A 16,366-nucleotide genomic window follows, 5' to 3' on the forward strand; every position below is an offset into this window, starting at 1 on the left:
GAGAAGGCTGCCACGTGGTTTTGGAGTAACCTCTTTATTCTGACTCTGTGCCCCTGATTGCGACCATCATATGGGGAAAAGTGCAATATTTGATCCTTACTTCATGCCTTTAGAAAAATGATGTGTACATTTAACAATGATTGCAGAATTGTCTATCTTTATGTATATGAATGGAATTAATGGCTTGAATGATCTTTCTCATATCATATTGTTTTAATATTATTCTATTCTATAAAATAGCGCGATGATGAACTCACTGTCTGAAATCCATGTCAATGTCTAAATGTTCTGAAAAGAGCTATAGGCACATGAAACCAATGGGACAAAGCTTAGTGGAACTTTATGGAAAATAAACAGACATAATAAATACGCAACAGCACGTGGACATTACATTCAGAACACTGCAGCATAATTAATAATCAGACACAAATTATTGCAGCATATAACAGATCATTTTAAATATTCATAATAAATTGATTTTTTATTAATTTCACCTCTTCAAAATTATTAGCAATTATTTCCTTTTTTGGCTTCAGATATAAACATGTTGTTATCAACTAAAATAATATTCTTCATGCTTGATATCTGTAAACTCCATCATGAGGCAAACTCCACATTTGTAAAAAAAATTCCTGTGTGGCAGCACGCTCAGCAAATAGAAAGTGTTGCCTTTAAGACTCCCAATGCACAATGAAGTCCTGACTTAAATGAATGGAGTTCATCTCTTTATGCATTGTTCAAATGATTTCATTGATATGTTTGAAAGAACATAATCCATAGGGGTTTTAAACATAGTTTTTAAAGATGGAACAGAGAGTCAAGCAAAACTTTATGTTCCTCCAGCTGTTGCCCCCATGAAGACTGTGTTGATTGGGGGTAGAGATGACACCATGTCCCTCACTTCACCAGGCAGTCTATGTGTGTCCACTGTATCTGGGGAATGGTATTGACCTGAGATGGTATACATGCACTGGGACGATGATGAAGAAATCACACTTTGCATATTCGAAGCTGTTGGAATAAAACACACACACAGATGTTGTATCTTAAAGATCTTTAGATGATAAAGGCCCTTCAACCCATATGATCTTTTTCTTCCTGATTAGCAACCCTACAAATACAACATTAAGCTATTCCTTTTATGAGTGCAGTGCACTGGGTGACAAATTCCACCCGGAATTAATCTTAAATAATTATTTAATTTGGTATAACAGAATTTGGTAGATCAGAAGGTTGTCTCAAAAGGCTTTGCAGGATTTATTATAAAATGTAATAACTGTGTGTTTTGTAGGTGAATGTGGCAGCTAATTTGCACAGAGCAATGAAGAGAATGATTAATTTTATCTGGGGGATTAATCAGAAGATACCAAAAAAAACTCCCTTCTCTTTTCACACAGTGCCATGGGATCTTTAACAGCACCTGAACAAACAGATAGTTTGGTTTAACAACTCATCCAAAGGATGTCACCTCCAACAATGCAGCGCATTGTCATCACTGCATTGGAGTGTCAGCCTAGACGATACGAGTTCAAAGTCCTGTCATGGGGCTTGAATCCACAACCTTCTGACTCAGAGGCGAAAGTGTTGCCAATTAGATTTACACTATTTTCTTAGCATTTGAGTGTGCAGAATTTGCCTTTTCTGAAATGTTCAGGACATACAGCAGTATAAGTCCAGACCTGGGTGAAATTTTCTCCTCCGATCCAATTTGTATCACACTTCTTGGAAACCTATTCCAGCCCCAGCTTCTATAACTGTGCATGCAATATTTCTATCTAACTGAAAAATGTATATGACCTGAAATTAAACATTAGTAAACATCTTTATCTTTACAGTGACTGCAATTTACTGACAAAGGACATCATATGCTACATTAATTTCCTGAAACATATTGACTGTGATATATAATTAACCTTTTTCTATAGAATCCTTGTACATTAATCTACCTGTCACTAGAATTAGACAGAACAATTTGTTTTACAAACAATTTATGGCACAATTGGTGGAAAATTAACCACCGGAATATGATGGATGGATATTAGCTTTGTGCTTATATGATAGGTGCTATTCCAACAAACTTTAAATGTAATTATCAAAGGGAATAAATCTTTTGTTTTGAAAAGGTTTTGTTTTGTTAATCACTACCTTTGGTTTGGTTTTGTGTATATCCCAATCTTGAACCTATATAAACAAATTGGAGCTAATGTCCAATTAAAACTAACTAGCTATTAATAATTAATAGCTAATAAAGCTAATAAAGACCCCTCCAGTTGAATGGGACCAATTCTTAAGAAAGAGATCACTAATCTGACTATGTGCAATTCAGTTTGAAAGCAAATAACAAAATATCCGAATATACAGTAATAGAACAAAGAAGTAGAATTTCTAAAAAAAATTCAGAAGCTATTTAGCTTGGACACAGAATCGAAATTTAAATATTAGAACTTTGTTTTCTTTCTCTTATGAAGCTTAGACCTCACTAATCCTTCTTATTCCACCTTAACTTCTGCACGTACTATTTACATAATTATTCTATGACCTTCGATATGATTAAGGATGTGGTAGTGCAGTATTTAGGGGAGCACAATATAATTAGGCCAAGTCAACATGGCTTTACAAAAGGGAAGTCATGTTTGACAAATCTCATAGAGTTTTTTGAGGATATTTCCAGTAAACTAGATAAGGGTGAATCAGTGGATGTGGTCTATTTGGACTACCAGAAGGCATTCGATAAGGTGCCGCATAAAAAGTTAGTCCAAAAGATAAGGGGCCATGAAAATGGGGGGAGCATATTAATGTGGATTGGGGAATGGTTAACGGGTAGGAAACAAAGAGTAGGGATAAACGGGTCCTTTTCGGATTGGCGGGATGTGACTAGTGGAGTGCCACAAGGATCAGTCCTTGGGCCTCAGCTATTTACCATCTACATCAACGATCTAGATGAGGACATCGAAGTTAATATATCTAAATTCGCGGATGACACAATACTAGGAAAAAGTGTCAACACAGAGGACGACATTAAAAAAATGCAGCGAGACATAGATAGGTTAGGTGATTGGGCAGGTAGGTGGCAGATGAAGTATAATGTAGGGAAGTGCGAAGTCATCCACCTAGGTAGCAAAAACAGTAGAGCGGGTTATTTTTTAGAAGGGGAGAGATTGGATTGTGTTAGCGTCCAGAGGGACTTGGGTGTCCTTGTACACCAATCACAGAAAGATAGTCTGCAGGTGCAGCAAACAATTAGGAAGGCGAACGGTATGTTAACATTCATTATGAAAGGATTAGAGTATAAGAGTAGGGAAGTCTTTCTGCAACTGTATAGGGCCCTGGTGAGACCACACCTGGAATACTGTGTCCAGTTTTGGTCTCCTCATTTAAGGAAGGATGTACTTGCCTTGGAGGGGGTGCAGCGTAGATTTACAAGGTTAGTGCCAGGGATGAAGGGGTTGAGTTACGAGGATAGGCTGACCAATTTGGGCCTATATTCTCTGGAATATAGAAGAATTAGAGGGGATCTTACAGAAACCTATAAGTTTTTCACTCAAAGGGTGATGAATGTATGGAACTCGCTACCCCAAAGGGCTGTTGACGCTCAGTCCTTGAACATATTCAAGACTGAGATAGATAGATTTCTTATTGCAAAAGGGATTAAGGGATATGGGGATAAGGCAGGGTCAGGTTATTAGCTGGAGTTAGATTAGAAGTTCAGCCATGATTGAATGGCGGGACACGGTCGAAGGGCTGAATGGCCTACTCCTGCTCCTACATGCTATGTTATGTTATGTTGCACTGCATATTATTTGAGATAATAGTTTGCAATCATTTGCAAAAATGCTTAGCAATGAAAATTAATCTATGAAGAAATAGCATTAGACAGTCACATCAATTGATAACCTTTTTTTTCCATCTGTCATCTTTACTATTTTATGGTTAATTCTGAATAGCTAGTTCTATTTTTTTTAATTACTAGGAAGTACCAGGAAAAATAAGGCGATAACAATGGGAGAGAAGAAAACTGGAAGTAAAAAAATTGGCAGAGTTTGAAATATATACTGTAACCGGAAACATGCAGATAGTTCAATTTTGTGTTCTGATTCATCAACATACCTACAGGAGCTTGACAGACTAAGGTAGATGAATCTGTGTAGAACGGTACCGCCTGTTTCCTTCCACTGTCGTCTAAAATGTTGAGTGGATCATGGATGTCACTGTAACCAGAAACTGAGCGAATGCTGCTAACACTGCTAATAACAGAAACGTGCTGGTCAATCATGGACCCAAGTCTGTGGGATTCCGGGTAGCTATTATTGCCATATCCTGAGTATCCTGAGATTGAAAAAAAGACAGATCTAATAGAATGAAAGTACATTAGAGAGCCAATTATCCCCACTAATTGGAATTGGCCCCATTGAGTATAAGCACACAAACTGACAATTAAACATCACAGAAAAAATAATTGGCTACAGCACTCACTAAAAAAACTCTCTAACCCTTCAGTAAGGATTAATGGTTCCCCTCCCTGAATGGGTGGGATTAAGAGGCTTCAATCATACTCAGGTTCCACTAACACTGAATCTCATATCTTGCATTTCAATTGCAATTAAAGCTATATTGTCCCAAAGCACATTTGATCATTTTCGTAATGTATTATTTGCCAAAGAGAAACCCCATTTGAAATGGAAGCAGTGTTAGAGGGGTCAGGGTTGCGAAATTCTAAAACACATTCCATTCCTTACTGATCCCCAGAAATCATTAAAGTACGCTTTATTGATTAGAAACTGCGCTGAATGAGTTTAAGAAAATGATTCTCCCCCAGCCTTTTCAGAATCCAAATGGCAACTTTTTAAAAATATATTGAAAAACACATTGTTTTTTTTTCCTATTCATAGCGACTAGATTGGCTTATCCATTTAAAATTATTTTAATTATTTTATGCTAGCATCTGGCCAAACAGCAAAAATTCCTTGTTTTCTGGGGCCCAATTAAAGACATTCCCAAACCTCACCCGTTTAAATTAATTGTGTGAGAGCCAATTCATTTTCTCTCTCCCAATACAGCCCTTTCTGAATTTCACTAGACAGGGCGTAAGGAAAATTTAAGAAGGATAGTTTGATTTTCCTAATGGATTGGCCAAATGGATCACAGTGCAAATTCGAAACAAACTGCTCAGCCACTTCATTAGTGGGGGACCTACAAATCCCAGGAAACAGGACAGCAAATATACCCCACAATCGTTGCTGTTAAATAGACAATTTTAAAAAAGCAGATTTTTTTTCCACTGTGATAGGTGCTGTATCAAATGTATGGATTATTAATTTATTGTTTATGGTTTTATGGTGGAGTCCTGTAGCTCAGTGGTTAGAGCACTTGCCTCGCAAGCGAGAGACTTGGGTTTGATTCCCGGCAAGGTGAAACCTTAGGCAAGTTTCCTTACTCCACACGCCTGATAATAATCCCTCAAGAAAAAAAACAATAATAAATTGGTCACTTGAATCCACGACTGTTTGTGGGACACTGCTGTGTGCAATTGGCTGCTGAGTTTCACCCACAAATATACAGTCAATTCACTTTACAGTGTATTCTGTGAAGTGCTTTGAGACGTCTAGAAACCGTGAAAAGTGCTACATCAAATGCAAGGATTATTATTATTTTAAGCATGAGGAGGTCGTTTTAACATTTAAGATTGTGTAGCATTCTGGAAAAGTCTTAAATTAAGTCTTAATGTAGAAGTTGTTTTTCCACAGTACTGGATTCAGAAATGATCTTCTAGATTAAGATTGATCTCAAGAATTTTTTCAAATTCAGCACAATGAATGTTACGAAAATTGCCTTAAGGCTAAAGCCAATGAGAAATTTCAGGCTTTGTATTCCTAACATTATTATATGAAAGGCAAGGTCATCCTATGTTGGAATAAAATAAAGTTGTATGACTTTATTTTGACTATCAAATACTTTATTACTTACTCTCATTATACACTGAAGTGCTGTTTTAAGTAGTTTGTTGAGCGAGGGTGAGGCAGTGCTGGATCAATGGAACTATCTCTGATTTCCGTCTTTCTCCCCAGTGCCTGATTACCTTTACTTAATTCTTGCCGCTGACAGAGATAAAACCATAAAGAGGCTAGAGATAGTTCAGCTGTCAAAGATTTCATCTTTGTGCCGAGCAAGCCGTAATTATAAAACTGCATTAAATCTTGTCCACAAGGGAACTTGTGAAGAAATAATGAGGTGTAAACATTCTGTCAGGTTTACAAAAAGAATTAGCATTCAAAGAAAATTGTCACCAGGGCTCAGAAAGTCAATTTACAGAATATATTTAGTTTATCCCTGGCATAAAAAATATTAATAATTAGGGTTGTAACAGAGTTACATCTGGAAGTTAATATATTGCCACCTAATGTGGGATATATTCTGTCCAGTGTACTCAATAGATATGTATAGGTTTGTTTGCTCTGAGGTTGTATATTAAATTAAATGGCAAGTGATCTGATAGTTTAAACCTTATAATGTCCTGGTCAACAATCCCCCAAATAAAATTGGTCAATCTCCCAAATAAACGTGGAATCAACAGCTGGAGCAGGTAATTGAGCAGGATAGCACAGCTTTCGGGGAGGGGAAGAAAATCCATCTGAGTCCTGACTTGGCCTTTAGTAAATTATATGTAGTATGGGGGAAAGGCAAGTAAATGAGACTGAAAGGATTGTTCTTAAAAGAAACAGCAAAGAAACGATAGGCCGAATAACTTTCTTCTGTGCTGTAAATTTCTACAATTCTATGGTTCTGTTCACTTCAAGGCTGTTTGTGGGATATTGCTGTGTGCAAATTGCTTGCCACATTCACTACATAATACAGTCATTACAGTCACTACACTTTTGTAGTATATCCTGTAAAATGTTTCAGACACCCGCCTGATAATAAAGGTTACATCAACTGTAAGAATTATTCTGCCCATTAAGCAAGGAGGCCCAAATTCAAGTCCCACTCCTGACTGACAGCATGCTCCTTCCAGATTTATAACTGCGTGCTGTAAAGACAAGCTCTTGACACCCCAAATTGTTCATGATTTTAGTCTTAAATTGCTCTTGGTCATACCCTAGTAATTTTTTTTAAGAACTTTAGAAAAACGGCTTCAAAATTAAACCTAAATCTAGAAATTTTACAAAATTGTGGAAGATGTTAAATTTTGAGACAATGGTCTTAAAGCTGAGAATTTAAATTGAATGGTTTTGCAGCTGCCGTGTTTCGCCCAGAAATTACAGTCACTACGCTTTACAATCTATTCTGTGAAGCACTTTGAGGTGTCTCCAAGACGTGATAAGACGCTATATCAAATGCAAGTAATATTCTTATTCTTATTATTATTCAGGCTTGCAGGCCTCAGATCTTTTGCTGCAACTGAACAGATACTGTTTGCTAATATTTACCATTAGAGCTATTCGAAGGATAGGATGTTCCTTGGCAAGAAGCTGAATTCCCCAGAAAGTTAAAGGTGCCTGGATTCAGCAAATGCATGTTGTGTGCTTCCTGTGGGTTTGAAGATGCCCCAAAGTTAGAGGGAGGTCTGGAGCTATAAGGTGACACGGCACAGCTGCTGCTGAAGTAATCCCTGCAAACTGGTTGTTCATTGAAAGAAGTGTAACGACTGGGGTCCGCTCTGTGCTGGTAGACCGCTGAGGAGGCATGGGTCTGGTTCCTGAACATGGTTTGGTAGTTGGAGCCAGTGCCGTAATAGTTTTGGTTGGGCTGGGACAATGTCTGGTAGAGCGGGTCAGGATACGGGGCACAATGTGTGTGAACGGATAACGCTGAGCTGGCATTCTGAGATCTTACAGCCATTGGTCCTTGGTTGATTACACTTCCTCTGTTGCCCAAAGCAGGAGACATAGGTGGGGTTATCACATGGCCATTATTGTGAGAAAGCTCCATTGGAACTGTAAGACAAAAAACACAGATTATAGGAAATGGAGTACGTGAACTTCCTTTGACTTGGGCCAGTGTCAGACATATTTGCAACAAGTTTGATCCTCCAATCCCAATTCCATTTTTTATTGGACTGGGAGCATAATAGTGAATGCTCAAATGATATGCTAATATTGATATGTATCAGAACACTTTTTAGTGAATATTTTTGATCTAGATAGTGTGAAGGAAAGCAACATACAAAAGTAAAAATAATTAGAATTAGCCTTGCCAACAACATATAGCTTTTCAATCTATGCTTGAAAGCTTGAAACATAATTCTCTATACTGTCAATTTATGGAAACAATGTTGTGCTTTCAAGAAAAATAAAGATGAACAATTCAGAGGTAATAATCCTTTCATTTGATATAGAGTTTTTCATGACGGGAGGATGTCTCAAAGCGTTTCACAAGATTTATTGTAAAATGTGCAGATTGGGAGATTGTTGGCCAGGAGAAGCTCCCTTCTCTTATTCAATAATGCCATGGGATCTTTAACATCCACTTGAACATACAGATAGGACCTTGGTTTAATGTCTCATCTGAACGATGGCACCTCTAATATTGCAACGCTCCACCAGCACTGTATGAGAGTGTAAATCATGAGTTCAAAGTTCAACATGGGGCTTGAACCTACAACCTTCAGTGGCAAGAGTGCTACCAACTGAGCCAGACTAATACCTGCTGATGCTAATTTTAGGGTGGGTCTTGCCTGCATACAATGTCCACATAGAGTTTGATATGGATGTAAGAGGAAGATATTATTATTAATGAACTAACCCCCAGTGCACGCTGGTCTGAATCAGTCTTTGCCCATTTATCAAATTTCTCCCTACTTGTTCTGGTTTTAGGAGCCCCAGCATCTCAAAGCCAGGGCAAGTGGGGAGAATGTTCATAAATGGGCACAATGTTGCTTCTGCGCTCAATGTGCCTATTGTAGTTTTCTCTTAGCGCAAAATATTTAATCTTGTGCATTGTTAAAGAAATTAGGACCATCATTGTATTTTCTTTATAAAAAGGTACACAGGTTTGCAACTTACTGATTTTCCCAGGACACATCCATTTTAGTGATGCTTAACCAGAATGGAGCTATTGATCAAAATATACATCAATTCATCACCGTCAATGTAATTGAAGAATATCTTATCACTCAAAAATGTCAGGAATTTCTATTCTTTTCAGTTGGTATTGACTGACTACTTTGGAAGGCTTATTTTATCCATTATTTGTAGAGTGAGTTAATAATTAATCCAGTGGCAAAATTAAACTTATCTACACTCATAATTTAGTCTGGTTATATGAAACAATAGTGAGGTCTAAATTGCAGGAGGTGCAAAAGGATTCATAACTAACAGTTAGTTCCTGGATGTGTGGCAGGCTCCCAGAGATCAATTCAGATGGCAGCCTCCTAGAACTCAAAATGGAGTTCCGACATTTAAGTGGAATTTCAGAAGGTCAACATTTGGCATTCGTGTGTTATAAATCCTTTTTTAAATCTCGCAATTCAAGTCCCTGTATGAAATTGCTAGAATCCAAATGAGCGTTTCTTTTTATAAAATTTAGGTGATTTACTATATTTGCTGACATCAGATTACTCTCTAAGAAATCTTAGACACTAAAATGTTTAGTCTGCATGCTAAACCCAAACCTTACTTCTGCTAAGAGAAGGGACTTTATATTGGTGTCCTGACCACCATTCCCCTAAATAAAATTGCTCATTTACTTCATGGCTTTTTGTGGGACATTGCTGTGTACAAATTGGCTGCCACATTCACCTACAAATACATAGTCACTACACTTCACAATAAATCTTAAGAAGTGCTTTGATATGGTTCGACAATATGATAAGGTGCTATATTAAATGCAAGAATTGTGTATTATTATATTAATAACATTATCATGTAAAGCTATTCACCCCATCAAACCCATTCCTTCCATAGATCACACGAACCCTATACTATTGGGGAATTCCAACTCACCCACTTTGACCCCTAGAGGAAAGCTTTACCCACAAAATATACAATATATTCTGTAAAGAGCTTTAAGATGTCTCAAAGATGTGATAATGCGCTATATCAAATGCAAGGATTATTATATTATATTTTTGCAAAGATTTTATCTGATTCTCAAAGTCAATCAAGTAAAATATCAGAAGTCATCCATACCCTGATCTCATTTCATATATTGACAACGTTCTATACCCTAGCAGCACAGAAATCATCATGTCCAATGGATCTAATCTTAAAATTGGAGTTAAACTGGTTAGTAATGAATCCAGAAAACATTTCTTCACTTAAAAGGATTGTGAAACTGAATTATTCCAAGTGAACATAAATGCATAATTGCTTAATGTGCTTAAAAAGGAGATAGACAGACACCAAGATACGTACTTGTATATTAAAAGTTTAAGTGATATGCAGAAAAAGCCGGGAAATGGGATTTAACAATGCAAAGATGGCATGATCTAATATAATTCTGGCTCAAAAAGATTACATTTATATATATTTGTTCATCACTACCTGGATACATACTTAAATCTTCTCCAACTTTCCCAACATGAAACGTAACAAATTATTTTTGAGAAAATATTTAATCCATCTTTTGTGGAAGGCTACTCCGCCTGGAATCTATTTCATTTTAATTGCTCTAAACAACAATTGCTCCACTAGATCTCTATTTTCCATACTAAAGATGCAATGAAAAGACCACTGTTTGCAGCAAACTGTGTAAGTAAACTCTCTCTTCCCTCCTCCAGAAAGTATAATGAAATGGGTACAGAGTCAGTAGAATACAACAAGATTTACTGCCATTAGAATAAAGACTGATAACTTGTGACAGCTACAGAGATTATCATTTTTGACCTCAAGGAAGTATTTGTGAAACACTTGTATGTGGACACAATAGGAAATTTGTTTAAGGCCGTTGATATAATCCTAAATTTGTTTGCAAAATATTTTGTCAAAATAAATCTGTCACACTGCATGCCTGCTGGTCAGATTGTGACTAAATAAGTGCAGGCCTGACCCCTTCACCTTTCTGCACTCTGGATAATGACTGCAGAGACTTGTTTCACTGTTGCTGCAATTCTTTTTAATTTTGCACACAAGTGACATGGTTAATATTGTGCTCTGCCAGGAGACCCAAGCAGATGCTTTTTATTGGACATTGTCCATTGCATAAAAGCCAGTTAAAGAGGCAAGTGCAACGTATGAACTAAATTATCTGAATGGATTTAATTGTCTGTTTGTGACTTACTTAATTGTGAACAAAAGAAAGTAAAAAAAGAAGAAAAGGCAAATCATATAGCGCTCTTCATATAGAATAACATCTCGGAGGCTTCATAATGTTGGAGTTAGATGTTGAGCAATGGAGAGCATGGGAGGTGGTGGGTGGGTCGCGAGCTTATCTGGTTGAAGAGCTAGGATTTTAGATGGGACGTAAAGAGAGATGTAGATGTGGAGGGATAAAAGAAGGCAGTTCTAGAGGTTAAGAAAGTAGTAGCTGAAGGCTCAATCGCCCATGGTGACTCAGAGGAAGTGGGGAACATGCAGCAACAACAGCAACAACAACAAAATTACATTTGTATAGTGCCTTTCACGTCAGGAGGACGTCCAAGGCGCTGGACCGACAGAGTTACGGACCCGAGCTGGGGGTCGGGGTGGCGGAGGGTGGAGAGAAGGGGGGGAAATCAAGGAGATTGAAAGCACAGTCGAAGAGGAGGGTCTTGAGGTGAGTCTTGAAGGTGGGGAGGGAGGGAGCGAGACGGAGGGACCGCGGGATGGAGTTCCAGAGAGTGGGTGCTGAGTGGAGGAAGGCCTGTCCGCCAATAGTGGGGTGAGCAAGGCGGGGGAAGTGAAGCAGGCCAGAGCCCGCTGAGCGGAGGGAGCAAACAGGATGATAGAAGGTTAGGAGGTCGGAGAAGTAGGGTGGAGCAAGCCCAAGTTAGCCAAACAGAGGGGGCAAGCAAAGTCAATAGTTTAAATAGAGGAATTCCAGTACACCATTGGCTGTTTGCACTGAAGTAGCCCTTACTAACTTTAATCTCTTGAAGGAGTAGAATAAACACAAGCAAGACTCCTAGAATAAATGGTAGTGCCTCACCCCAAACATTAACCCGTCTTTCTCTTTCAGATACTGATCAATCGGTCATTCAATTACAGCACTCTATACCTCCCACAATAAATTGTTGTGAAATTGCTCCCAACTCATAGTGCAGTGATCTACAGGGCATATAATAATATAATAATATTCCTTGCATTTCATATAGGGCTTTTCACGTCTTCTAGATGTCTCAAAGGACTTCACAGAATATACTGTAAAGTGAATTGATTGTATATTTTGTGGGCAAAATGTGGCAGAATAGCAATGTCCCACAACAGTCATGGTTTGAAGTGATCAATTTATTATTTTTCTTTGAAGGAATTATCCCCCAAAAACAATCCACCAATCGAATAACAACCGGGTTTCTACATACTGTTGGCTAACCAGAGGTGTGTGGAATAAGGAAATTTGCCCAACATTTCGCCCTGCTGGAAATCAAATCCAGGTCTCTCACTTGCGAGACAAGTGCTCTAACCACTGAACTACAGGGCTCCACAGGTATTAAAGACTAATATAGTTATTAAGTGCAAATATATGCACCAAAGAAGAAATTACTGTGATTTAACTATTGTGTACTTATGTAGCATATTTGCAATCAAATGAAGATAATAATAACAGCAATCCTTACATTTGATATAGCAGACACCGGCCTGCTTCAGGTCCCCCGTACTTCCCCCCACCACCATTGGTGGTCTGGCATTCAACATCTGTGCCCCCACACTCTGAAACTCTATCCCACAATACTTCTGACTCACCCCCTCTCTTGACTCCTTCAAGTCCTGTCTAAAGACCTTCCTCTTCGACCGTGCTTTTGGCCACTCTCTCAACCCCACTCACTGTGCCCTGCACCCCTCCTGACCCCAATTCCCAGCTAGGGTCCAAAAAACCCTGACAGTCCAGCATCCTGGAACATCTTTCCAATGTGAAGGAACTTGCTATACAAGTGTAATTTGTTGTTGTGGTGGTTGTTGCCTTTCATGTTGGGATAATGTCTCAAAGGACTTCACAGGATATACTGTAAAGTATTGTGACTGTGTATTTTGTGGACAAATGATAGAATGGTTAAAGGAAAGATTAGTTTAGGGTGAAGTACTTTCAGTGAAAAGCTCTGCTTCAGGTAATCTTTAAAAGCAATGATAACAACTTTCCAATGGAGAGCAATGGGTAAAACCTCTGTCTATAATGAAACGCATCAAAAAACAGGATCACAAGAGAATTTAGAATGGAGAAGGCTTTCCGGCCCATTCAAATGCTTTAGGTTTTAGATTTCACACAAGAAATATATAGCCATTTATAAAAATCAATCCCATAAACTGTAGGTGAGGAATTCAAACCCAGAGAGCTCACTCTACTGTGTAAGAAATCTCCTCTTCCCCATGTCCCCTTTCCTTGATTTGTGATGAGTTAAACAATTGATCTCAGTGCTACTGGTTAGGGAGGGGATAATTAAAAAGCAACCAAGGTTCCTGCTCCTCATCATTACGCAGAGCTTCCTGCTGGAAAAGTGCATTTCTGTCTATAACAAGGACACCATTGGGCTGACCTGTGTCACCTCTCATGTGTATAAGCTGATAAGTAATGACTGGAACTGGTTGCCAGAAAAGCTAGTTGAGATCAGGACATTTAAAAAGTGGCTTGGTGCTGTGTTAGGAGGATGGTAAGGTGGGTTCTGGAGGGATGAAAGGTGAAGGACCTTCCTCATCCAAACCAATCTTATGATGTTGTGTGATCTTCTGAATGCTGATTCTCTATGTTCATAAATGAAGAATGACCACAAGGGCAAGGTACTAGAGGATTAAACTGTGTGTAATTGTCCTCCAGCATTGGTAAGGAAGGGAGAATACTGAAGAAATTATAAATAGAAATCTCTCACATAATAGGAGATATTTGTACTTTAATATAAATTCTCATACTATTATGGAAACACTCTAGGAGCTCTCCACACACAGAGTTGGGAGCCTCTTTACTAATGTCATAGGCAAGATTTAAAAAGGAGCAACTCTACAGCAAGTTTCATCGTTCGATGATTGTCCAGTTCTAGCTGTTAATCAAGAGGTATGTGAAAGAGGAAAATCTAATCCTAATTAACATGCAGCAGTAAAATAAGCCAAACTGATAATGAAGTACAAGGCAGTGGTCGTAGGTCAAGGTAGTGGTTACTTTATAAACAGTCTCCAAGGCCATTATGTTATTAGGTAGAGTAAGTAAGACCAGGGCCAAGGAAACACTTTAGGACAAATAAACTGCACAATTAAATTGAGGTGAGAAATTGCACCTGAACAGTATGGTACAGTTGAATTCTTTACTCAATCATCATATTGAAAACAAAATTGTGAAATTAATATGGGAGCAAATCAATACTTGTATAGTTTGCAAGATATTAAAGTCAAAGGAGGGTTCTGCTCTGTTCACAAGTTCATCTTTTTACGTGCACCCTAGTCACTCTGTTCACTACAAACACCAAATTTGTCACTGCATATAAATACAATAACAAATGTTTATTTCATTTCTAATTCTTAGAAGTTTATTTCTGTTCCAAAGTGCAAGTATAGTGTGAAGCCCCGGTTTAAGGTAGTTGTCAAGGTCCATAAAATCCCAACATATCTTATAATAATGTGTGCCAGCCTGGCTCAGCTAAATAAAAGTTCCAACTTCTGGGTCATGTATGTACTAAAAAATTAAGTAAATTTGAAAACATAGATGTTATTAAATGCTTTTAAAAATATATCCAAAAATTGTCACCAAATCATTTCTTGTGTTTTATGCATGTCTATCACATAAAGTAACAATGGTGGCAGCCTAATGACTTGGATGGCAGCCTAATGAAATTACCCACAAGAGGTGTCCAACATATTTTTCATGATTGTGTAAAGCCTTGTTTAATGTCACAATGCTCTACATTCTTACCTGTCATTTGAAGATTGTTGTTTTCAGTACTTGAAAATGGAGTCATACTAGAGCCCAGGTTGTGCTGGCCGGCTGATAAAGAGTTATACGTCTGCTCGACCAGAGATTCATTCTTTACCATTGGGTCACTGGACAGCGGCCCACTCTTATTACGGTTTGCAAGGAAACAGGAGCTGGGAGATGCTGTGAAGGTTGCTTTACTAGCATCTGTAAAACAGGAAATAATTGGCATAATTCAACAGGGACCAATATATCTTGTTACAAAGCTGTTTCATTGATGAGTCTTTCCCCTCCTCCCCCATACTTATCACAAGGAACACATTAAGATACAATGCAAATTTCACTGAATTGTCTTAAAATTTAAGATCATACAGAATTTTTAAATTTCTTACTTTTGGTCTTTATTTGGAAGCCAGTTTTCTGCAGTTCTTAAAAACTACAAAAATAATGGCTGCCAAAAAACGTAAGCTTTAGACTCTGAGAACTTTCAGGCTTGTGGTGTAGTATTAACCTTAGGTTTGATCTAGTTTCCACCAAGTTAGCTAAACTCAGATTGGGCAATGCCATTATATTTGGGTTGGAATTCCAGTAGATCAAAACTGGACAGTCAGTGTGTAGTTGACGGATCTAAGACTGGTAAATACAGCACAGAGAAACCCATCACCTGGACTGTTTCCATATATGCAATAAGGCAGTTACAATCAATGCTGTTATAGAACCCTTCTGTTGTCCTCTTTGATCCACGTTTTACAAAGAATGTGATGTTAGTTGTATAATATGATGGTCAGACCTAATTTAAAGTACTATATATAGTTTTGGGCACCCCACCTTAGAAAAAATGTACTGACCGTGAAGACCACACAGCATACATTGACTAGAATGATTGAAGATCTAGTTAGGAGTACAGAATAGGCAAATTAGGATTGTATTCCCTGGAACTATGGGTGCGGGGGAACATGTTTGAGGTTTTTAAGATACTAAAGGTGAATTGCCATTATAAATAGAGGAAAGTAGATAAACATTTGTCTAGTAAAGGGAATTGACAGAGTGGATAAGGAGATTCTATGATTGCAGAATCCCGAACAAAAGGGCATAATCTAAAATTTAGAGTTAGACTTGATAGTTGTGAAATCAGAAGACATGTCTTTACTCAGAGAGTTGTGACATTGTGGAATTCAGATCCTCAAAGAACTATTGATGCTGATTCTATGGGAAAGTATTTGAAGGAAGTAGAAAATACTTGTCCAGTAAAGGTATCAGTGGGTACGCAGAAAAGGCAGGCAAATGGTACTGAGTTAAAATGTACAGCAGGCTCCACGCCTGGAATGGCCTACTCCTGGTCCCATGTTCCTCGAGTCCACTGTGTTCAATGACTTTCATTTGTTAGCAAATATTACAT

The 16,366-nt window shown here is 38.0% G+C and overlaps 1 protein-coding gene across 1 annotated transcript in view; it reads right to left on the minus strand.

Moving 5' to 3' along the window:
* Positions 1-743: 743 nt before the first annotated feature.
* Positions 744-16,366, minus strand: part of rfx6 (regulatory factor X, 6) — a 36,436-nt gene continuing 20,813 nt past the window's right edge. The window contains exons 16-19 of the mRNA XM_042332827.1: positions 14,968-15,174; positions 7,425-7,931; positions 4,108-4,326; positions 744-1,011 (exon numbers count right to left, since the gene is read on the minus strand). Of these exons, the coding sequence (XP_042188761.1) occupies positions 830-1,011; positions 4,108-4,326; positions 7,425-7,931; positions 14,968-15,174 (1,115 nt within the window). The 3' untranslated portion in view covers positions 744-829. The remainder of the gene's footprint in view (positions 1,012-4,107; positions 4,327-7,424; positions 7,932-14,967; positions 15,175-16,366) is intronic.

Source organism: Callorhinchus milii, unplaced genomic scaffold (assembly GCF_018977255.1).
Source record: "Callorhinchus milii isolate IMCB2004 unplaced genomic scaffold, IMCB_Cmil_1.0 Scaffold3, whole genome shotgun sequence".
In the NCBI taxonomy this organism is placed as follows: Eukaryota; Metazoa; Chordata; class Chondrichthyes; order Chimaeriformes; family Callorhinchidae; genus Callorhinchus; species Callorhinchus milii.